This window comes from Pseudopodoces humilis, chromosome 5, assembly GCF_049639895.1.
Source record: "Pseudopodoces humilis isolate 2021_Gansu_Grassland_sample_001 chromosome 5, ASM4963989v1, whole genome shotgun sequence".
Taxonomy (NCBI): Eukaryota; Metazoa; Chordata; class Aves; order Passeriformes; family Paridae; genus Pseudopodoces; species Pseudopodoces humilis.
In genome coordinates this window covers 6,304,144-6,327,736 of record NC_142204.1, presented here as the reverse complement: position 1 = coordinate 6,327,736, position 23,593 = coordinate 6,304,144, and the positions used below count along the sequence as shown (strand labels likewise).

Here is a 23,593-nt window from a genome sequence, read left to right as displayed (position 1 = left end):
CCCTCCCTGGCCACGGCCGAGGGGAGCAGGAGGATGCCGAGGGGGACAGCGGGGCACCGAACGGGGAAAGGCGGATGCTGGAGGGGACGGGCAGGTGAGGAGAGCTGGCGGGGAGCCGGGGGACAGGGCCGGGCTGGGCTGGGCAGGGCAGGGCAGGGCCGGGCTGGGCCGGGCCCGGCTCCGCCCGCTCTCCCAGGCTGCTCCGCGTTGCAGCCGGGGGAGGTGGAGCCGCTTTATCGGCAGCCGAAGTGGAAATTTCCCCGTCAGTTCCCGGCTCCGCCGCGAAGGAAACACTGGTGGGAGCCGCCTGCTCTCGTCTCCCCGTGCCGCGCCGCGTCCTGCCTGCTGTCATGTCCAACTACATCCACGTCCCGCCTGGCTCGCCGGAGGTGCCCAAATTGGACATCACCGTCAGCGAGCGGGAGGGGCTCGGGTATCGCCAGGGCGCCCTGCAGCTCCTGCGCCGGCTGCGCCCGCACTGGAGACCCGAGGAGGTGACGCTGCAGGTACGGCGGGGTCCGCGCCCCGCTTGGCGCGGGGGATGCGGCAGCCGGGGCGCGGGGAGCGAGGGGAAAAGCAAGGCAAGGAAGGGGGGAGGGCGGGCGGCCATTGTGCGGGGGAGCTGCCGCCTTGTTTCCTCCCCCTCCCTCCCTCCCTCCTTCCATCCCCCGCTCCCTCCATCCCCCGCTCTCCGCCGCAGCCCCCTGCGCGGAGCCCCATTTGCCAGGCGGCCCGGCGGCGGGGCGGGGCGGCGTGGCAGCATCCCCGGCTCCCGCCTTCCCTCCTTCCTTCCCGGCGCTCCTCCTCCTCCCCACCGCCTGCTTTCGGCCTCCTCCTCCCGTACCCTCCCCGCTGGAGCTCGGCTGCTCGCTATAGCGGCAGGGAGAGCTCTGAAGCCGGGGGCGAGGGGAGGAAGGCGAGGGTCCCCTCTGTCTCTGCTGGGTGGGGAGTGTTGGTGAAGCGGGGGACAGGCCACCGGAGGAGGACACACCGCCGCCGCGGGACTGGAGCGCTCCCACGGGCGGCGGAGCCCTTGTCGGGTGCTTCCCGTAATAAAAAGATATAATAAATACGTGTCTGGTATTCGCAGGCGGGCTGGGGTTTAGGCTGGCGGTGTCGGAGCGCCCCTTGCTCGCCGCTCCTGGCAGAAGTACCGCTGCTCTCCGGTGTTCTCTAGGTGAGCAGTCATTCGTACTCATGACGAGTCATCTGCCGGAGGATTGGCTGCTTTCGTGCTTCTAGAATATACTTAACATGGCCCCCTGCACTTAAAAACTCTTCAGCCAACTTGCGTGGCTAAAATAGCGCTTCAGCCTGTGGTTAGTTGAGGATTTTATTAGACGCTCAGCTGCGTTATTCAGCAGTTGTTATTACATGGCGGTGTCTTATTTCAATTAAGTTCCTCTTCAGAGGGCTGCTGAACTAATTCGTGTAGGAAAGCTGAGCACATTGAGGTAATGGCTCATAATTTGACCGAAATTTTCTGATGTCTTGAAAGAAAAATGAAACTTGACACGTGCCAGTCCAGTTAGCATGCAAATAAAGCTAATGAGCTTTTTCTAAATAACCTGTTTGAGGCAGCGGCCATAATTTATGCACAATCCCAACATCTTGAGGTGCAATGAAAACAGCTTTACAAAATGTAATGCTAAATGAGGCTATTAAAGTTCATAGAATATCTTGAGTTGGAAGGGATCCATAGGCATAATCCAACTGCCTGCTCCTTGCAGAGTTACATTAAAGTTATACATGGTTTTAATTTTTTGGTTCTTTGATCAATGCAGTTCTCAGCAGAATATTTTTCTTTCTTTCATTCAGGATTGTTGAAAAGTGAAACCAAAACATTATCCTGTTAAGGAAGGAAGACTTTATCCTTTGGGTAAAGTTGTAGTAGGTTCAAGAAAAAAAAATTGCTTCCTTCTGCCACTCACAAACAATTAACAGAATAAAAAACACCAGTACCATTGGTGTGGAACAGGGACTCTTGACTGGTCACACAGAAGTGGAGATTACTGTCTGTGGTTAGAGGTTTCTGTCTAAAAATGTCTTGAGTTTAGTTTTAACCTATTTATTTTAAGAACACAACTTTTCAGCTTGGTATTTTCCTTTTGAAAAGTGGAAGAACATTCTATTCAAAAGGCCCCTAATGGCCTTTTATTTTTAACTCTTTAGCTCGTGTTTAAGCTGCTGTGAGTGTGTAACAAGCAGGAATGCCTGTGGTTTGAAACAGATTCCAGCAGCAGTGATGGCAGTACAACCAATTACAGATTGATGTTGTACATGCATCAGATAGAGAAAGGTGCTGAAATGAAAGGTAGCTCTTTTTGTGAGGATGAAGGAGTGAACAGGAGGATGCCTTGGAGTCCTCCTTTAGACCTTCTGTTTAGGAGGGAGATGAGGATGGGACTCCTCTTGTATTGTGTGGAAAATATTACTGACTAATCTGAAACAGCAAAGCAGACAAAGAACAGTGATAGGTTTGATGAACTACTGCTTCCTCTGGTGAACTCTTCCATTTGCTACCTTTGCTCTTAGTAATTCTTGGGTCAGAACAATTAGTAAGAAGCTGAAGAGTCCAGAGTTTGATTTGAAAGTTAATTAACTTCTCTTGTAAAAATTCACTGTTGTGTGTTAATTTGTTTAGTCAGCTGAACAATTTTGAAACTGTAGTTAGTTAGTATATGTTAATGCTTAATCCTCACTTTTCCTAAGATTTATAAGTACCTAAAATCAGGAATATATTTTAACATTTAATTTTTTTTACACCATAGCATAAAACACAAATGTAGGACGGAAGATGAAAATTATTAAAATCTTCAGTGCTTAAGTTATTCTTTTATTATGTTATTTATCAGAAGGGCTATAACATCAGAAGCATTGCCCATGACTTTCTGAAATGGAAGCAGCTATACTGTAATACATCTCCTTTATATCAAGTTGTATGTGAATTTTGTCCCTACAGGGCAGTACAAATGTTGAAGTTATTCTACATTGCTAGGGAGAAACAGAATTTTTCTGTCTAAATGCTCATCTTCATGTACATTGTGCAGTTGTCAACTGAAAATGTCCTAGGAACTGTATAGAATTGGGTGCTTGATTTTCTGACTTCTAAACTTTTGATGTTTACTTTCTCTGCTTTTTGCAGTAGTCACTTAACAGCAATGTTGGGTAGTTCTGGTTGGAAGGAGTCTCTAGAGGTCTTCCAAACTTCTGCTGAAAAACTCACCGCTTGCTAAATTGAGAAAATGGCTGTTGTGAACAGGAGAAACAGGTTTTTAAAATTTCATTTAAAAAGTGCTCTCCTAACTCAAAACAGGGCTTCTGAGTTTTGTAAGCTGCCTGAATTTTGATGGTGGGCATTCCAGTTCTTATATTCTGCACAATTATTAATTAAATATAAATATTTAATAGTTTTAACTCTTTACTCTTTTAAGGAGGTTGTATTACCTTTCCTAATGTAAAAATACACTCACAGATTGGATTTTGTTGCCCATCTTATTTTTTCTCTTTTTGTGGATATTCAAGGAAGATCAATGTTTGCTTACAGTATGGGAAAATTAGTTCAGCACTTGAGTAGTGCTGATTCAGGATTCTTTTATCCTGTGACTGTCTAGCTCTTGTAAGTCTGGTGGCAAAGAAGGATTCAGTAGGATAATACACAATTTCTTCTCTGCAGTGTGATATAGTGCAGGAAAAGCCATTAGTACTTCTTGCCATTCAGAAGTAATATTTAATGTTGAGAATAAAGACTGCCTGTTTTTATTGGTGAAAAGGCTTAATACTAATAGTGTTAATTTATACCATTATTTGGGTAGACCAGAATGATATATATGGGAAAAAATTGGCTGAAGAATCACTCAAAGATCTAAAATAATGAAAATGTTAGGCTGGCTAAGAGTGCTCCTGTCCCAAATGAAACCTGGAGAGGTGGAAAGAATGGGTTTTACAAAGGGGATTAAATTTTTTGTAAAGACACCCCATAACCCCCCCTGTAAATATTGCAAGCAACTATCATCTCCAGATAAGTTGGATTAATAGGCTTTTTTAATTCTCTGAAATAATTTGGCCTTGCTTGTTTTCTGGTACTGTGGTGGTTTTCTGGGATTTTTCCCTGAGATTTACATATCTTCACACTTATCAACACTTTGCAGGATTTTACTACTGCAACACTTCATAATTTGCAAAGATTTGTTCCTGCAGCTATGGAATGTGAACAGGATGGACTCAGGCTTATAAAAAATTGTACTTTCACCAGTGAAATGACCACCTATTTAATTTTATGTTTACCAGATTAGCTTTTGTCCTTTCATTTTTCATCCCGATTTGCACTCAGTAGCTTTTCTTCAGGCAGTATTTTCTGGCCGCTGCTCTAATTTATTTGCTTGTGTTGATATTGTTATTCTTTTTATAACAAACTTTAATTTGGTTCAGAGTTCTGAACTTGTTGGAATATTTTTTAGTTTATTTAAACAGACTGAGTGTGGGTTTAAAAGCATTGAAATAATTGAAAATGTTAGTTTCTGGGAAACAAAGCAAACTAACTTTTTGTATCTCAGTGCTGTTACATTTTTCAAGTGAGATGTTTATTGCTCTGCTGGTTTTGGCACATCACCCACTTCAGCAGTTGAGAAAGCAGTTGCCACATAAAGAGGAAGGACTGAATCCACAGAGAAGTGCTCCAAATGAAGAAGTGATGAGTGAGGAAAAGAATAAGAAAAGTTAGAATTGCAGCATGGGCTGAATTACTGATGTTCTGTGGAAACACTGTAATTTGAGGTGTGCCTTGGATGCAATGTCACAGTAAGTGGGAAATGCCAGCAGTATTGGATGTCCTTGGAGGCTGGGTTGGTTTCTCCAGTCTCTTTAAGCTTCTGATGAAGTTTGAAGAACTCAGTCTGCTGTTTCTAGAGGGTTTTGTGGTGTCTGTGTGGGGCAGAAACTGTAGTGGCATTTTATATGACTGATATGCCATATGTGCCTGATGTAATTCAGCTGTGCATGGTAGAGGTGTGTTTTTTCATGACTGGGGTTCGAATTTACAGAGAATCAGTATTTGTTTAGGTACACCTTGAATGAATTCATGTAAAGGCATATAACTTATGCTATAGGCTTGTAACATTGGAAAGGAATAATCCAAGACAGTTTAGTTCCTGTCCCTCTGCTCCTCCCTCCCCAGCCTGCAGGCATTTCCTGTCAAAATCTTCCAGGGGGAGGAACAGCAAATTAATTATTTGATTCAGAATGAAGTTTTATGCTCCTTTCCTATTATTACTATGTCTGTAGCTGTTTTAATCAGTATCACAAAATTTGTAAAGCCAATTAATCACTTTCAAAGTGTTAACTAGCTACCTGATGTTAACTCTTTTCAGGTAGAAGACTGTTCTTCAGAAACAAGGTGAAAAATAAGTAACTTTTTTTTTTCCCCCTTGGCATTAAAAAAAACCCCAAACAAACAAAAAATCACTAAAGACCAAACAAAAACCCAACAAAACAAAAACACCAAAAAATTTCACATATTGTCACATTTCAATCAAAACCAGCCCTCAACCCAAAAATGTTCAAAACAAAACCCACACACACCATGAAGCTGAAGTGTTTATGGTTTGGGAGCCCAAAAAAAAAATCCATGTGAAAGTTATACTAGCTCAATCTATGTTGGAGAAAACATTGCTTTCTCCATGCTGCTGTCATGCAGAGCCCCCCAAGAGCTCAGCAGAAACTGCTAGCTCAGCCTGTGGCCAAACTTAGCAGAGAATAGTGCTGCAAACTTGCTTCCTGCTTGTCTTGGTGTTTTTAATATCAAATGATCCTGCTCCTGGTCATCTGAGTACCTGAATCATGCAGACAGTGACTTTCACCTGCTGAGTGTAAAGAACTAGAGGATATGGCTCCAGAGCCTGGAGACCTTTGAATGAGGTTTCTTGTGAGCCCTGCTGATCATGTGAGAATTTACCCAAGGCATTTTCCAGTAGTTGTACTTTGTCCTTCTTTTATGAATAGCTACAGAAAGAGAGCTGCAATAGCTACAGAGAGAGAAACAACTAACCTTGTTTCAAGAAATTAAGTTCTTGATCTGTGCACCTGTGGATATGTCTATGTAGGCTAGACTTCCAGAAGAGAAGATCAACTTAGATTTACAATATAAAGTTGAAGTTTTGTGCACTAAAGAAGCATGTTATTGACGTCTGTTCCATTCTGGAGATCTTAAAGTCAGTCTGGGTTTAGCAGCAGAATCCAGGGAATTCCTGCTTGTTTATGCTGCAACATCACATCACTGTTCTGTTTTTATGGCACTATTGTTTCCTGCATTCTCTGCCTATGGATGTAATAACTCAGTCTAGAAGGGAAAAATCAGCCCTTCTGAGTCATAAGTACTTTCTACTTTGCCCCATGACGTTTTTATGTCTGTTCGTTCTTGTTACGTGTGATTGCAATTTTGTTCTCATTCTTCTCATTCTTTTGAACTCTTGGAACAGTGGGATGTTTTGCTCTGCTTCATTTCAGGTTATGTTTTGTGCAAGGCCTTCTAAGCTGATTCTTTAAATGCTAGAATAAAGGCATTCTGAATAAAAGAATGAAGTGACTATTATGTTGTTTTACTGTTGGCAGTAAACACTAAATGTTTTCTTTTGATGGAATATGGAAATTGTCTACTTTGAATAATGTTATTAGAAAAGTAAGTGAACCCTTCTGCCTTTTTAAGAAGCAGGAGCTAAAATGCTCCTGTGTGTAAATAATTATTTGTAGCAGCATGCTACAAATAGATACTAATAAGTAGAGTTCCTAAATTAACAGTTGAGGGAGTCCAATTTCCTTGTTCCAGATTTCTTTTTATTAGTGCTAATGAAACTGGTTTTAAGGGGATATTAGACCTATGACAGAAGGTGTAATGTGCCCAGCAGTTTCTCTTCAACAGCATAACAACTCAATTTCTTACTGTTTCTTTGCATCAGCATTATTAACTGTTATTTTTTTTTTAGCATCACTATTTCTGATGACCTCAGAGCTGTGTCTTTTTCATAGTACATATTTTTTTCCTTTAAACTACATTTTGGAAGTTTTTATCTAAGTATAGTAGACAAGATGCTTTTTAATTTGAACAGCTCAACATGAATCACTTCTGCAAAATGCTCTTCATGCATTTTAACAAATTATTTCTGGGATTATGTTAAAAGGTATAAGAATCAGTACTTGTATGTTGATTTTCTATCTTTAAGTGTTTGTGACTTATGACTTACACTTATGACTGGGAAGGCTATGAATGGATACATTTATAGTATCAGGGTGTAATTTGTGATTTATAAGCATTTTGAAATGCATTTAAGTACTGCCTGTTCAAATACATGAAACACTGCTCAAGCCCAGTATCTATGGAGCTGTTTTCTTAGTTGCAGTGCTTAACATTGTTATAGTTACTATGAAGACTGTTCAAGATTCTTCATTATTCGTCTTGAGTTATTCAAGTAATAGCTAATAATATGTGCCCATAAATGGTAAAGTCTTAATTTTGAGTCAGTCAAAGAGGCCTTATAAGCAGCTTTGTTTGAATTTATGGTTACCCTGTTTAGATGAAAGTGATATAATTTGCTATACCTGCTTCAAGACTGAGTGTTTGTAACTGTTCAAGAAAATAGAATACCTTTGTATCTTCTGCACCTTTCCTCAGGAGCTTGAGCTATTTCTTCTAATTTGTGATGACAACTGGAACTTTCCCACTTCTTTTCTGCATTTGTTGATGAAACTGTTGGCCACATCAAATTAGGTGGAGAAAGCAAGGCATATGAGCTAAAACACATCTACTGTAAAAGTCTCATCTTTTCCTAAACAGGGAGACTTGACCCGACTTAAGAATTATTTTTTCTTTAGTAATTAAAAAAAATTGCTCCTAATACTCAATTTTTCTAAACCCCTGAGGTTTGGAAATAATCTGTCACTTGTGTTTGAGTGATATTACTTTTCAAAATGAAGGCTTTATCTTGAAGGGGAAGGGGGAGTAATAGTCAAACTTTCTGAATTGTGTTTTACTGGTCTATAAAACAAAAAAACAAAACTAAAAAAAACCCTCCCACCCCAAAACCCATAAAACTCCACCCAAACTGTCCAAGGTTCTAAAGAATTATGATTCCTGTAGATATGTTTCCTGTTGTTGGTGTGTGTTTTTAGCAAAAACACTTTTTAAAATTATTATTTAAATTAAATATTTTAAATTATTATTTAAATTAAATATTATGGCTCAGAATAATGTCTGACACAGAACAGATCACTGTATTTGTCAGTACTTTTGTTCTAGGCTTGACTTAGGGGTTCAGGCAGAAGTCATACCTCAGAGGGTGCATGACTGGACATGAGTAAATAAGGAAATCACACTGTTGCCATTGAACACTTAGTATTCTGATCCTGATAAATAGGTTTCTTTTTCAGCTGGTTTTCTGACCTCATTGCTGTTAAGAATTAAAAAATGTTTATGGTATCCTACTTAAGGCTACTTTTGTCTGCTTGCTAGTTTTACTGTGAGGATGTTTTGTGGGAGGGTTTATTATTTTTGAATTAAGAATTAGGGTTTTGAGGGCAAAGAGCGGAAGAAGAGATGTGAATGTAAATATGAAAAATACCTCACATTCATATTCAAGTATTTTCTCTGTGATATTCCTCTGTCTTAAAGGTTTCTTCATGCTCAATCTAGTAAACATTTATGTTTTGGGAACTAAAGGATAACTTGGCATTCTCTTCCTACTTTTGGAAGATGTAGAGTTGAGTTGCTTATTGCCTTATTTTTGCTTTTCAGCTGTTCACTGATGGTATCACCAATAAATTAATTGGCTGCTACGTAGGTGACATAACAGATGATGTTGTTCTAGTTCGGATCTATGGGAACAAGACCGAGCTCCTGGTGGATCGGGATGAGGAGGTGAAGAGTTTCCGCGTGTTGCAGGCCCATGGCTGTGCACCTCAGCTCTACTGTACCTTTAACAATGGCCTGTGCTATGAGTTCATGCAGGGAGAAGCCCTGGATCCAGAGCATGTGTGCAATCCAGATATTTTCAGGTAAGCTTTTAAAAATTTCCTTTTAAATCTCATCATTTCATTGTGTGTTTATCAAGCTCTGCCTGGCCTGAAGGGCTTTGAATTGAAGTTGAGCAGAAAATATCTATTTCTATAAGCCTGCACTTAGCTGATGTTCACACTTAGTTACAGTATTTCAGTGCTGCACAAATGATCCTTGGTGCTTCCACAGAAGACTGTGCTCATTAAAAGTGTGTTCATTTCTATTTATTGTATTTAGCACTTGCACATCACATACAGAGGTCATCAAATATGGTGGAGTTATAGGGGGCTGGACTTGGTTAAAGTACTTCCAGCTGTTTCCAAGATACTCCTTTTGTGAATAGATACCATTTCTCCATTGAGAAATGATTTTTTAAACTGTTATCAGCACTTTCTGTTCTCTGCTGTCTTAAGATTTTAGTTTTTCATGTGTGTGCTGAAATGTATTTGCCTAAAAATAGCAGTTAATTTAAATCAGTACTTCAAAAAACAAGCAAGAGTAGACTGTGAATGCAGGTGAAGTTTGTGTGCTGTAACTGAGCTTCAATCCTTCCCCCTTCCCTTCCCACAGGTAATGATCCTATTGAACTTTTGAGTCTTGAAATGTGCTACCCTGTGGCTGTGCTTCTCTTGTTTAAACCCTTTTTGAATTTCTGAACTGTGTTTTTTAGAATTTTTCAGTTAAATATAACATGAATTTAATTTTATTTTTTTAGGCTCATTGCTAGACAGCTTGCTAAAATCCATACTATTCATGCACACAATGGATGGATCCCTAAATCTAATTTGTGGCTGAAAATGGGGAAATATTTCTCTCTCATACCCACAGAATTTGCAGATGAGGAAGTAAATAAAAGGTGGGTATTTCATCATGTTCTTTTCCAGACTTCACATTCCTTCTGCTGGAGTTGGTGTTTGTACAATATCATCAGACTTTGTATGGCTCAGGAAGCAAATTCCAGCTTAAAAATACTCTTCATGTGACTTTGAAATCGTGGATGCCCCTCTTGTTGCATTGTAATTAAAGAATGCTCTAGCAAAGTTGTTTTTCTTTTACATCAAATTCTTCAGAAAACTGAGAAAACATGATAACTGAAAATGTAGAGGGAAAAATGGCTATTTAAGTGCATACTGTGGCTAGACTAAAAATTAGTGTTAATTTGCTCAGTTATAGATACATATAGTACGTAATAGTGTTGTGTAATCTTGGAGGAAGTAATGTGAACAAAAAGTGAATGAAATTCATGCGATAATTCTTTTAATCTTTGCACCTTTAAAATGTGTGGGAGTGTATTCACGTTCTGCTCCTGATTTTTGGACTACTGTTGTGTTTACAGCACAGATAATCTTCAGAAAGTTGTTTTCCAGGGAGGACAGAGAAAAATGTCATAACTTGACTGCTGTTGTGCCTTGGGAAAGAATGCCCTGATTTGGGAGAGGGTCTGTTGAGCTATTTTTAGGAAGAATGTAGAGAAAAATACTTCATTACAAATGCTTGATATGGAACACAGAGTACTAGATGTTAACTCTGTTTCCTTGTACCTGAAAAGATTCTTAAGTGACATTCCAAGTCCTCAAGTTCTTCAGGAGGAGATGGCCTGGATGAAGGAAAGACTGTCAAATTTAGGATCGCCAGTGGTGCTCTGTCACAATGACCTGTTATGTAAGAATATTATTTACAACAAGAAAAGAGGTAGGTGTTGAACTAAGCAGTGAGTGGCTTTATCTGTGCTGTAATTGCATGTGCTGCATCAGTGGAGTTGTCCTACTCACTTGTGGAGGTGAACTCAGTTTGAGCTTTTAAGACCCTTTAAACTTCTAATGGTAGTGATACCTGTGCAAATACTAAGTTGCTTAATTAGCTAATTCTCATCTGAATGCTACAGTATAGAGGAAGAAAATCAGTGTTCCTTGCTTTTTCTTTAATGAACTCATGAATTTGTTAATCCCCAGCTTGCCTGTATGCCTAGGCTTCAAAGTATGTAACTGAATGTAAATTCTATTCTGGTTTATAAAGCTTTTAGGAAGAAAAGAAAATCATGCAAGTGTAGAAAATAACATGAAAATTGTCTCCTGTAATGTTTTGTTCTGGTTTGTAATTGTGGGGAATAGCCTTTCATAGTGAAGTATCTTAATGATATTAACTTCTACATTCAGTAGCTCAATTTGTTTTCTGCATGGGCCACACAGACATCTTAAAAGATTTCTTTTGTTAGTGCATGCTTTGTTTAAACAGTTTTAGGCAGCACACATCTTGGTAAAAATTAATCAGTTTTTTGTTTCTATTACCATATATTTAACTCGTAGTTCGTGTTATTAAGATCTGTTAAAGCTTCCATATGAACCCACAGCTTATTGATTTTAGTGGTTCAGGGTTTGGTTACTGAGTGAATCAATCAGGTATTAAAACAAACAAGGCAAACTTTTGACACTAAAATGGCCATTGTGCAGTAAAAATACACAATTTTCTGTTTCAAATACCTGAGCTCAGCTAAGTGTGACTAATCGGATTACAAGGTTTTATTTTGAAATAAGGATGACTCATTCCTTCTACTGCATATTTTTGTGTCAGTTGAGAAAGATTGTTGGTATGTAAGTTATGTGACTTAACTACTAAAGAAAAAGAAAAACAAAACCAAGTTGGTGCTGGTTCTAATATGAAAATTGGCTGTATGTGCTAACACATTTCTGCATTATATGTGAATTCTGCATCATTTCTGCATCACCATGTGAACTGAGGAAATAATCTCTTTTGGTGATTTGTATGCAAGTTTCCCTCTGAGTAATACTGCTTCGAAGTAGTATTGAGAATTGCTGGTACTTTTAGTTATATATGCTTATATGTGTATATGCACCCTAACAATGCTGTTAACATAAATTTTAAATTCTGTGAAAACCACTGAGCTTGAGTGGTTTTACTTATTTTCCATGATGGACTGTAGTTCTGCTTAAAAAGAGGAAGGGGAGAAAGCATGAAAAGTATACATAAGGCTGGACTTGTAGTCTTATATACTTGGAGTTGTGATTCTGTAGTATCAAAAATAAATTTCATTACCATGTGTTTTTATTAGTGCTGAAATTACCTTGAGTTTTAGCATTCCAGAGCAGACCCACTGAGGTAAAAGTAATTTTTGTAGTCACTTTTCAAAGTAGAACAATGCAACAAAAAGAAAAAAAATCTGAGGAATTCCTTTAAAAGCTTCACTGTTATGGTCAATAGGCTTGAAGCTCCTAATTGAAAAACAAATGCTGTGTGCTTTTCTTTTTGTAAACAGAGTGGAGGAAAAAGCAATGCCAGTAGTGCATCACTTGTGAGCAATCCTACAAGTGTGTGAGTGGAGACTGGGTGGGGAGGAGGGAGGTGTGTAAAGTACTTAGGCTTCAAGCAAGCTGTAAACAGCTGGGGGAAACACTTGGAAATATGAAGTAAACATATTATTAAACTTGTGTTTGAGTACTGTACATGTACTGTGTTGTAAAATTTGTGCAATCTGGATACAGCAGGGATCATTTTCATAGTAACCAAACCTCCATGCCATCTGTAGAAGGGATGATTGTCATTTGAAAGCTGTTTTTTATAGCACACTTTTTACAGAGCATAAATAGGATGCTCAGCTTTAACTGTAAAGAAGCATGTATAACTGGAACTGTGTTTAGCAGAGCAAAAGCTTTCCTTGGTATAAAAAAATAATTTTGTAAGAGCACAAACTATAATATTTTTAAAGATGAGCATCACTAGGAATGGCATCAAATTGTCTGAAGGTAGTTAACAGCTTTGGTGAATGCAATACTCTTGACTGAATTCACTCTTCCATCTAGAAAAGCTTCTGTGTATCCAAAAGACCTTGGTGGCCCTAAAGTGAAAACAAGAGAGAATTGATTCTCTAGATTAACTACCTTATTTTTTCTTTATTCCTCAGTGAAATTTGTGCAAAACTGGTAGTATTGTCTGGCTTTTCAGAAGCTGGTACAAAGACAACCTAATTTATTTGTTTTAGTGATACTGTATTTATAATTTTGTTTCTGAATGCTTAATTTGCACATTTACTAGTCAGGGGGTATGTGTGGCTGTGTGTTTGAGCTACAGACTCTCAGGATGTATTAGGACTTGTGTCCAATACAGTATGAATAATTATGGCTTGTTCCTGAGCTTTGCCTTAGACTTGTCCTCTGCATTAAATTCACATGAAGTTTTCAGACTTGAAAGAAAAATCACAGTCATGCCACATACTGCTTTTAAGAAAAATCAGTCTCCAGTCCTTATTTATGAGCCTGGAAGAGTGTGTTGAGTGTTAACTTCATTTAATGGAGTTTCACTCATCTGATTTGAATTTGTTCCTGCTGTGGCTGAGAGAGCTCTGCCTCTTGCTGTTTTGTTAATGTCCATTCTCAGTCACTCAGGATATGAAAATCTGCAAGTGTTACTTTACATAACTTATAATTATTGCTGTCATCTACCCTTTGAAGGATATAGTTCAGCGCTTCATATTGCTTTTTATTGCAGCTTTGGCATCAATAATACTCAAAATATGCTTGAAGCTTGGTACCGCTTATTTATAAACCTTGTGTTCTGATGCTCCTGAATTTGTTTGGGTTTGTTGGTTTGGTGTTCTTTTTGTTTTGTTTTGTGTTTTAGTGTGACCTGGGAATTTCAAAAAATAGCTGGTATTTTAAGAGTATTCAAATACTTGCTATTCAACATGATCAAGTATCAGAATTTTTTTTCTACTTCTATGTGTGCTCTTTTTGCATATATGAAAATCAGTTGGCAGGGAGTTGTGTGTAGGTAGATGGATAGTTTGGTTCTGTTTACTCCCTCTGACTGCTCATTGTTTTCTGTGATCTTTGGTAGGAGTCTGTGGGTGCTCAGTGCTTCTGAAGACTGAGGTATTTTTAAGGCTTGTGGTTTTGATCTGAAAGCCTGTTTTGTTTTGCAGAGCTCTTTTGTGTATTTACAGCTAAAATTATCCTTTGGGTGGGTGACCTGTTTGTGAATTTTCAAGTATCTTCCTAGCACAGATCCCTGTCTTTGAAGCTGTTTTCTAGGGGCTCAGTGGCTCACCTGATGCGCAGGATGGGACAGAACTCAGGATACGTAATTCAGGTGTGGTAACTACAGCCAAGACTTGGACAGGGGAAGTGTTTTCCCTATTTAAACCATTAAAAAGAAAAAGCAGCTAGATAGAGAGGTGTCTTCACCCTCCTACCTGTCAGAACCCTGAGGAGATCTCGTAGATGCTTTGTTGATTACCACTTGATCTATTTAAAAGTGGATTTCTGGGGTATTGGACACAATGAATTCCATTCTGTATCTGTGGGGTTTTGTGGGGTATGTTGCATATTGTCTGTCCTATGAAATGCCCGGTAAAAAGAAATGTTTCAACTTGAAATATTCCCCATTCTTGATGTGTCTATTCCTGTCAATAGCAGTAGCTTCTCCAGAGAGATGGCAGAGCTTGTTTTTAAATTTTTTCATTTCAATAAAGCACAAATGCACTTAGACCAGTATCTCTTGTTGGGCTGCCTGCTCTCAGGGATATAGATAGATTGTACAATTTGTGGATAGCTTTTAGAAACCTTGAATCAACAGTTTCCTGCTAAACCAGTAATGTAAGCCATAGCTTTTAGAAGTGGCTTTCTCATATGAACTTCAGTAAGTCTTAAAAGTAACTTCTAGTACAATGATTATTCAAACAATAACTACAAACTTTTGCTTTTTCTAAAGCAGGGTAGATGTGTGTATGTGTACATTTAAGTACAGATACGTTGCACATTTTTGAAGCAGAAAACTTCAAAGTTATTGCTTTCTTTCTGTTCCACAGGAAGAACTGTGCATCTTTATTTTGAGCCTTTGTGCAAAAATTAACTTTATAGGTTGAGTTTCACAGTAGTATGAGTCTGAAATGGATCAGCATAAATGCAAAGCTTTTTTTGCTTGAACTTTTGTCTTATCAAATGGGAGTTTGCCAAGTTTTCTCCATCTGCTAGCCAAGGGCTGGGTATGCCCTTGTTCCTGCTTTGTGAGGACAGCTCCTAGTAACAGCCCCAGCATCTTTTTGTTAGCTTCAATTTTGGCTTGTATGTAATATTCTTTATATCTGGAAGTAAGTTTTTTAAATGTTAGCTGTAATTAAAAATTCGTGGTGGCACATAGGGATGTTCTAGATGAAATCTGCACATGAAAAATTTAAAGTATTTATGTACATATTTTACGAGCAGACTTGGTGTGTTTGGATTTTATGTGAGGAAGAAAGAAAAACTTCTCTTAGTACAAGCAATATTACCTGTTCTGGGGGGCAGAAGGGGTTCAGGAGGTCAGTTGTTTAGCAGAATGTTGGACAGGCTTGGGATTTTAGCTGGCTTGTGACTTTAGAGGTGTCTGTTTTGAAAAGCAGCGCAGGAGAACCAGGGGGAAGAGCTAGCCTGTGAATCTGCCAGTCACACAGCAGCAGAAGTTCAATTGTGACAATAATATCTTGCCTGCAGCTGCTGTAAGATTTGCTGCTTCAAAGCTCTAGGGAACTTCAATTTTTCCACTGCCAACAGAATTTCCTGGAAGGAGCTTGCCACTTTGCAGGGCTGTTGGTTTGTTAGAAGATTTAACATCATAACCTTGATAAACAAGCCTCTCTTTCAGTGAAAGTAAGGGTGAACTCAGACGTGGAGGATTTGTGACTATGTGAATTATATTTGTGTTGTAGAGTTTAATTTCTGTTTTAAGTGCTTGGACAAAGATTTGTCCATCTGGAAAACATAATTGTGTTAGTAGTTCAAGAATGTCAAAGATGAATTGCATAGAAAAGAACAATTCTAAAAAGCTTCTTCTGTGCAAACTTGGTCAGGACATTGGTGAAACTATTTTATTTGAGATGTGCAATATCCCTAAATCTTAAGGAGGCAGTGCAGTAGGCACTTAAAATGCTTAGTCTAGGAAATACATACATAATATACTTAATTTTAATATTGTTCTTGATTTTCTTTTTAGCTTAAGAGTTTTGAGTCAAATTAAAAGATTTTTCTCATTATAATAGAATGAATGTTTTTTGTTAATTAAATAATGCAGATAGTAATAAAAAAAGAGAGTAGGATATAAACCATCCCTGGATGTGTTTAAAAAAAGACTGAGTGTGGCACTTGGTGCCATGGAGTAGGTGAGATGTTAGGGCTGGGTTGGTATCGATGATCTTGGAGGTCTCTTCCAACCCAGTCATTCTGTGAGGGAGAACGGTGCAATGGTGAAAACCATATGTTAACCCATTGCTTCATTTTCTGATTTTTTAGTAATTTTGCTGGTTTCCCTTAAAATACAAGAGCTTTGATTTTACCTAATATATCTAGTTTAGATTTTGACTCTTTTATGTGCTTGTAGACATTCTTGAGCAGCTTCAATGCATTTTCCCCAGCTTCACTGCAGGTAAATGTAATTTGGAAACATTTTGGGCTGTGTTTTGCTGCTTTATCAGCCCTTGTTGACACAATGCTACATAGTTTGATGGCTTTGTGGGCACTATGATTGTCTGGTGGTTTCTTGAGACTAGTTGAACCCAGCTTAAAAAAGCAACAATTAAGAATAATCTTCCTTTGTAAGATACTTACAGGAAGTATCAGCATGTTGCAATGTGTTAGTCCACTGTGGCTGCACATTTGTGTGAGAATAAGCAGGACTGCTAGTTTTTAAATCGGGGAGAAATTGATCTGCTATTTCTACATAAGGTTTAAATCAAGAATATGCTACTGTACTTCTCATTTTGAGAGTAAGGGAGGCCCTCATGTGGTAGAAATTAAAATTGATATTCTCCTACTCGGACTTGAAGCAGAGAGAATTAGGAACTCTAAGAGATTTCCTGAATTAATATTTACCTTTAAATATGGCATATCCTAGAAGTCACAGCCTTCCCCTGAAATGTCTGAGTGCACACAGCTGGGTACAGGGTGGGTTTGTGGTGTTTTCCCCAGAAATCTTCAAAGGACACCAAAGTATTAGGGCTGTGACTTGATTTGATCTGGACTCTAAAGTTGCTGCTGTTGTCTCATCACAGGTGATGTGCAGTTCATAGACTATGAGTACTCTGGGTACAACTACCTGGCTTATGACATTGGAAATCACTTCAATGAATTTGCAGGTAAGATTTGGGTTTCTGAGGTAAAAGTTGTCTGGTTTTACTAGAAACTCCAATAAACTCATTCTTGTGCATTCTCCTTTTTTGTTTGTATGTCTAGTTACATACTTACAGCTGTCAGCTCATGGTACCAGAATGTGTTGATATTTTACAGGCCAGTTATGCCCTTCCTTTGCAGGTCTTCTAACCCAGAAATGGAAACATCATGTCCTAAATTCTGATAGAATTAGACAAGTTCAGAACACACAGCTTTCACCCTGTCCTTCTGTGAAGTGTCACAGAAGCAGAGACAGCCCACTGTAGTGAAATACTGTGGGTATCACACTAGAGGTGTAGGTAGTGACAGTATTCTGTGTGATTCCACAGTGCCAAATGGCAGGATTGTGTGGTTTTTGGTGGTTTTGAATGTGTGCACGAAGTACTTGGCCTATCCTGAAATGAGAAGTAAAGGCCAAGACTATGTCATAAGAAAAATGTGGGATTTTAGGTATAAGGTGTTTTTATAAGAATTTATTAACCAGTTCAATTTTTTTACAGTGAATGCCCATTTCACTTACTCCATAAGGGAGAAATAACCTCAAGTGTATGCTGTAATATTTCAGAGCATGGGCCAGCAGGGAAAAACTACATAATGATTAGAGCAGATGGAAAGCACACTGTGGTGAAATGAAGAGCCTTAATCTACCAGTTGCTTCACAAACAATGTTAGGTTTAGATAACTTAAAAATATATATATCAGGTGTGTATTTGGTAATTTGAGTTCTATAATTGGTAATTTAAACATTTGGAAAGCAAGCTAAATTATTTTACAAAATTGTATTTGAAACCTTGATTTTTCATCTTATACTTCTGAAATCTGCATCAGTAAGAGGAATACATGCAGAAATGCATTTTTTCGCTTATGAAGAACAGTTGTGCTTCACTTTTATTCTCTGTCTATCCAGTAAAAATGAGAACTATTTTTTAAATCTAAATTTATGTGGATCTAACACACAAACACATTTAGGTGCTAGGAGATTGCAATGTTCATAATATAAGAATTAATGAGAATTCCCAAATTCACTGGGAGTGATAATGGAAGTGAACTGTGATCTGGGTTTGGGGGTCCTAGGAGACTTCCTCTAGCCTGTGACTAAGCACCTCCAATATAGGAAGAAAAATAGGATAAAAATTGATTATGGGCTCCTAATTCTGCCAATGCCCTATGCAGGAGAGAGGCAGACTCATCTTAAATTTTTCTTAAAAAAACTTAGTGATAACTGGATATACATCTGGATTTGGTTTGGGATATTGTGGCATACAAGGCTTTTTTCCTACAAAATATGTAATATTTGATCTATTTGTGAGGTTTTTTGTTTCATAAAGCAAATACTTTTTTTTAAAGCTTTTTCTCAAAGCCCAAGGTGTTAAATCCCAACATACAGGCAGGTTCTATCTGGCTGAAAACATAAATTTGTAATGTGGAACACACTGATTTGTAATGTGGGAAATTCTTGGCAACATGTAATTTATAAGGTCAGGTCAAAGTAACAATGTAGTTATTTGTCCATATCAATCTGTGTATTGGGTTGGGAAGGGGTACAGTAATGGACTACTAATGGTAGTACTAAAGGGTTTCTAATGGTCTTTTTGTGCAACTTAAGGTTCTAACAGTATTCTTTTCTTTTTCCTAGGAGTAAATGAGGTAGACTACAGCCTTTATCCCAACAGAAAATTACAGGAGCAATGGCTGAGATCTTACCTTGAGGCCTACAAAGAATATAAAGGATTTGGCACAGAAGTCAGTGAAAAAGAAGTTGAAGTTCTGTATGTCCAAGTCAATCAGTTTGCACTGGTGAGTAACAAACACCTGATTAAAATATTTTAAATGATGCAGAGAAACCTGTTCAACTCTTTGAACAAATGTAGTTGCTATTTTCTTGATTTTGATGTGGCATGTAAAGAAAACTTCCATAAGAAATAAAACTTGGATGTTCCATGGAAACTTGCTTCCCTGTTGCATATTAAATATTGCCTGTAGAATATTCCTAGTGAAAGAGGCACTGCACATCCAGAAAACAAGGAGATGAGCTTTGAGTGAGGATTTCTGTTGGCTCTTTATTGCTCTGGCAAGTTTAATTTGGCCACAGCTTATGGTGGGTCTTAGCTGAACTTCTGCTTGTAATGGTAAGAAGACAGAAGAACAAGATAGTGCTTCATGAAGATTTATAAACTTTAAAGCCCTTTTTAAAAATAAGACTATAGCATTTTGTTAAACTAGAATATTTTGACTTTTTTTTTTTTTTCTGTAGCAGATAAATAGGTGACTCTAGAGTCTCTTTCTGATCTTGTTTTGCACAGATAATGTGACAGGAAATATTACAGCTCAAGTGCTTGTATTTTTTTTCTTCTGAAGAATAACATTCCCAGCTATTTGTAGGAGGAATAAGGTAGCCACTTTGGCCTTTTTAGTCCTCTTTCCTACTAATTCAAGCACGCCTCTGTTACTGTAATACCCTCAGTTTTCTGACAAAAGCTACTATTTGCAGTGAGGAAGTATAGTTAACAGGAAGATGATTACTAAACAAGCTTTAAAAACAACAGCCTGTGTGCTGCTATGCTTTTAAAATGTTAGTTGTTACTGTTAAAATCAGCTGTCCCATTCATTTAGGCAGGCTGCTGGTCTGTTTGAAAATATAAAGCACTGTTTTATCAGTTTTAAACAATGGTCATAGTAATGTTTGAGAAGATAGAGTTGTGTTTAGGGAGCAGGTCAGGACTTGCCCATACACTCCCCATGGTGCACAAACACCGTGGGACTCTTGTGTCAGTTCATATGGGAACCTCTGTTAAGGGAAAACAACGTGAAGTTAATGGACGTTGATGTAAAATGATGAACTGCAACTCTCTGGCAGTTATCTGAACTAGAGGCACAAGAATCACATGGACACAGATTAGTTGCTGTTTTGAGGTGTTTTCAGGTATGTCCATGGATGTCTACTAAATTCCTGGTCAAGTGTTACATGCAAGCTTCAGGAAGCCATTTAATTGATTAATATGAGCAATCATTTGCTGAAGTTCAAAGTCTGTCATTCATAACCTGGGTGTCCAGAAATGTCTTCCACAAAGACAGTGTCAAGCTTATGTCCATTATATGTTCAATTTGAAATATATTAACAGTCCTATCATTAATATAATTCATACTTTCAATCTGAAAGTGAACAGAGGCCTCCAGACTACTTCTCTGGACTCCTAATGGAAATAAGTCTGGAACAGATGAGAAATTTGTGTAAATGCTGATGAATTAGAGGTTTTCCTAAAGCATTACATATCTCTTTGTCCAGCTCAGGAGTGAAAGTGAGTGTAATTATAGAGGTCTAAGGGTAAAATCAAAAATTCAGAAGGAATTTCCTGTTTGCACTTGAGTTCAATATATATGGAGTAATGCAAATTTAATTAGCAGCACTAGAGGTGGTAGTTACATTTCTGTGCATTTTTTTAGCATGGTGTACATAGTCATGCAACAATCTACTTAATAAGTGACAAAGTTTATAAATGCAATATTGTTTCTCTTGAAAATGATAGATGGGGAGTTAGACTCCAATGGATTTTTTCATCTGCTTGTAATTTATTCTATAATACTGCTTATAAATCTCTTTGGTAAAGAGAGATCAAGTAAGTACAAGAAGACTGGGTTTTGGGTGTTCTCTTAGAGCTAAAGTTTTGTGTCTGTGAGAATAGGTTTATGTGTTAGGTTTAAGATAAGGTTAATTTTTTGCTGCTGAATTTTTTTCTTGCAGGCTTCACACTTCTTTTGGGGATTGTGGGCTTTAATTCAAGCCAAATATTCCACCATTGATTTTGATTTTCTAGGGTAAGTCTTCTTGCTGTGTACAATCATGGAATACTAGAGGGTGGAAAGGGGTTTGTGGGGCCATTTAGTCCAGCACCCCAGCTATCAGAAACTGAGATCTGAGCAACACACCTGACCTCTGTGATCATACAATAAAACTCTACATTTTTAAGGAAAAACAAGGCAGTAAAAGCTGTCTGTGTTTTTGTTGCTGAAAGTTCTCTAAATTGTGTCCCTGGGTTAAAATGCATGGTTTACAAGGCAAAGAACATAATGTTTTTGGGTATTAAGTGTTTCTTGCTGGGGTGACAAAGGTGTAAAAGCCAAGGTGAGGTGTGCTGTCAGATGCAAGACCTGTGTTTCCAACAGTAAGAATCAAAGATATAGTACAAAAGAGCTGGATTACTTATTGCATGGAGTGTTGATCCTGGAAGTTGCTATTCTTGTTTTAAAGAGTCTTTGTACCACCAATGAATGTTAAGTTCTGGGTAAGTTTTGGGTGTATATACCTGTGTCTTTGGTCTTTCATGGCAAGAAGCAGAGGAATTAATTTTTCCACTGGAGAAGATTGAGCGAGGTGATAAAGTTCATCATTTTACCTGGCAAAAGGTCCCAGTTCAGAATTTTTTGCACTGACTAATCCAGTTTACTGAGCTTAATTATGTCATTTTTGTGAATAAGACCGATGTGGATTCCTAATTATCTCAGGCCGCAGTACCTGGCAGTCACCACAAGATGGAGTGAAAACACCAGAGATAAACCCCAAAAACTTGTCAGCTTTGGCACATTTGTTTTTATTATCAAGATCAAATTTCTGTGGCACTGTAGTCCATAAAGAACAACTAAACACTAAACCACTACCTTTGATAATCCTGGAGCAGCATCTTTTTTGCAAACTGGGATTGGGGGATGGTGGAGAAGAAATACTGTAATATCATTGCTCTGTTCTTAATTTCTTCCCTTAGCAGCTGCTAAGAGTCAATTTTGGGAACAGGGTGCTGGGGTCAGTGGAATTTTGACTAGTCCTACTTTAGCATGGCTGTTGTCATGTGAAGAGTTAGCTGTTCCTAACCTGGAATGTCTCTCTCCCTTTGACCAGGTATGCAATTGTTCGGTTTAACCAGTATTTCAAAATGAAACTGGAGGTCATGTCGTTAACTCTTCCTGAGTAATGAAGAGGAGGACTCTTACCAAGTGGATAGACAACCCCTGAATCTTTTCTGAGAACAGATACTGGAAAAAAGCTAAACATTTGTTGAAGTGCTGTAATGCTCACTTGGTGGTTCTTGCTTTATAAATAATGCCTCTAGACAGTCCTTCAATGTTAAATTTATTATGAAGAACATACGTACTGCTGTTGATATAAAACAGATTAGAAACTTGCTAAATCTATAAAAAGTTGTAGAAATGGCAATTTAATCCTTCTTTGTAATTTAACATATGTTGTATGTGAATTATTTATTATACATTTAACATGATTCTGTTGCTGCTTTCATCAGTTTTTGTTAAAGTTGGGTGCAGACAGTGAAGTTGTTCCAAAGGATTCATTTAACAACTTATTTTATTGAAGTTGCTTAGCTTATGCTAAAGAAGACATGTCAGAGAATTCTTCTTTTAGAGGCCTACGAGCAAAAGGAGTGACAATAGACTTGTAAGATCTCTAGTGTGGTATAGCTAGGGAGAAGGGTTAGGATGATCTTTATTTCCTCCCTCCCTTTTTTTTTTTTAAAGGTAGCTTTCCATATGGTGGTACTTTTCTTTTGCACAAGAATCAAGCATCTTGTTGAAGTTATAAATAACATTTTGTTCTTTTTTTTTTTTTTTTTTGCTTATTGAGCTGTAGAAATGTTCAAGCTCTGTGACCACAAGATTCTCTGAGGATATTGTACCAATCACTGGTGTTAGATGGACAACCTTCCATCTTTAACTTCCATTGGAAAGCTGCTTGTTTATTAAGTGCACTCTTAAAATCAAAAGACCACTATTCCAAACCTCTCTTCCTTTTTGAAACTTGATTCTAGATTTGAACACTATTCTGGTGTCTGTATCTGTTGTGCTCCAGTGGCAGAATGGACTGTTGGACTGGAGATAGGAGAGCAGAGATCCTGTTGCACTGGGGAGCAAGACACAGGTTTACAGTTCCTGTATGGATGACAACTTTCTGCTTTGTCATCTTCTAACCTTGGACTCTTAAGTCTTAAATGCCTGGTCCTGTAGTTGTGCAGATTCTGGTATGTCTGGTGGTCCTTTTTTTTTTTTTTTCCTGTCAGCAAATTGTTTTCCAAAGCCTCCAGTTTGAAGGACAGTAAGGAAAAGTGTATGACTTGAGCAGTGAGGCTTTGATCATCACACACATTTTATTTCTTAAGGGTATTATACCAAGAATGGTCTGGATTACAAAATATTAACTGAAAAGAAAATGTTTACCTAATGGAACAATTCATAAGTTTGTGTGGAAAAGAGGCTTTAACTCTGAAAGGGAGGGTGGGATTGGGGGACAGGAGGTGGGAAGGAACCCATAGCAGAAAACTCAAGCCCAGCAATTGCAGTTTGGGGCTAGGCAGGCATGGACTTGACTCTCATGATACTCTGAAAA

At 38.3% G+C, this 23,593-nt stretch overlaps 1 protein-coding gene across 1 annotated transcript; it reads left to right on the top strand.

Moving 5' to 3' along the window:
* The first annotated feature begins 232 nt into the window (after nt 1-232).
* On the top strand, nt 233-23,457 carry ETNK1 (ethanolamine kinase 1). The gene is made up of 8 exons (XM_005526987.3): nt 233-506; nt 8,786-9,045; nt 9,762-9,902; nt 10,596-10,738; nt 17,085-17,168; nt 18,839-18,999; nt 20,945-21,018; nt 22,097-23,457. Exons 1-8 carry the CDS (start codon nt 351-353, stop codon nt 22,167-22,169), a joined length of 1,092 nt encoding a protein of 363 aa, XP_005527044.1. The 5' UTR covers nt 233-350; the 3' UTR covers nt 22,170-23,457.
* Nucleotides 23,458-23,593: the final 136 nt, after the last annotated feature.

Bases quoted from the DNA above. Each gene is read 5' to 3' on its own strand.
- ETNK1 (XM_005526987.3), top strand. From the start codon at position 351: ATGTCCAACTACATCCACGTCCCGCCTGGCTCGCCGGAGGTGCCCAAA. The intron at 10,739-17,084 runs GTAGGTGTTGAA...GTCTCATCACAG, and splicing joins TATTTACAACAAGAAAAGAG to GTGATGTGCAGTTCATAGAC. The intron at 19,000-20,944 runs GTGAGTAACAAA...TTTTTCTTGCAG, and splicing joins AAGTCAATCAGTTTGCACTG to GCTTCACACTTCTTTTGGGG.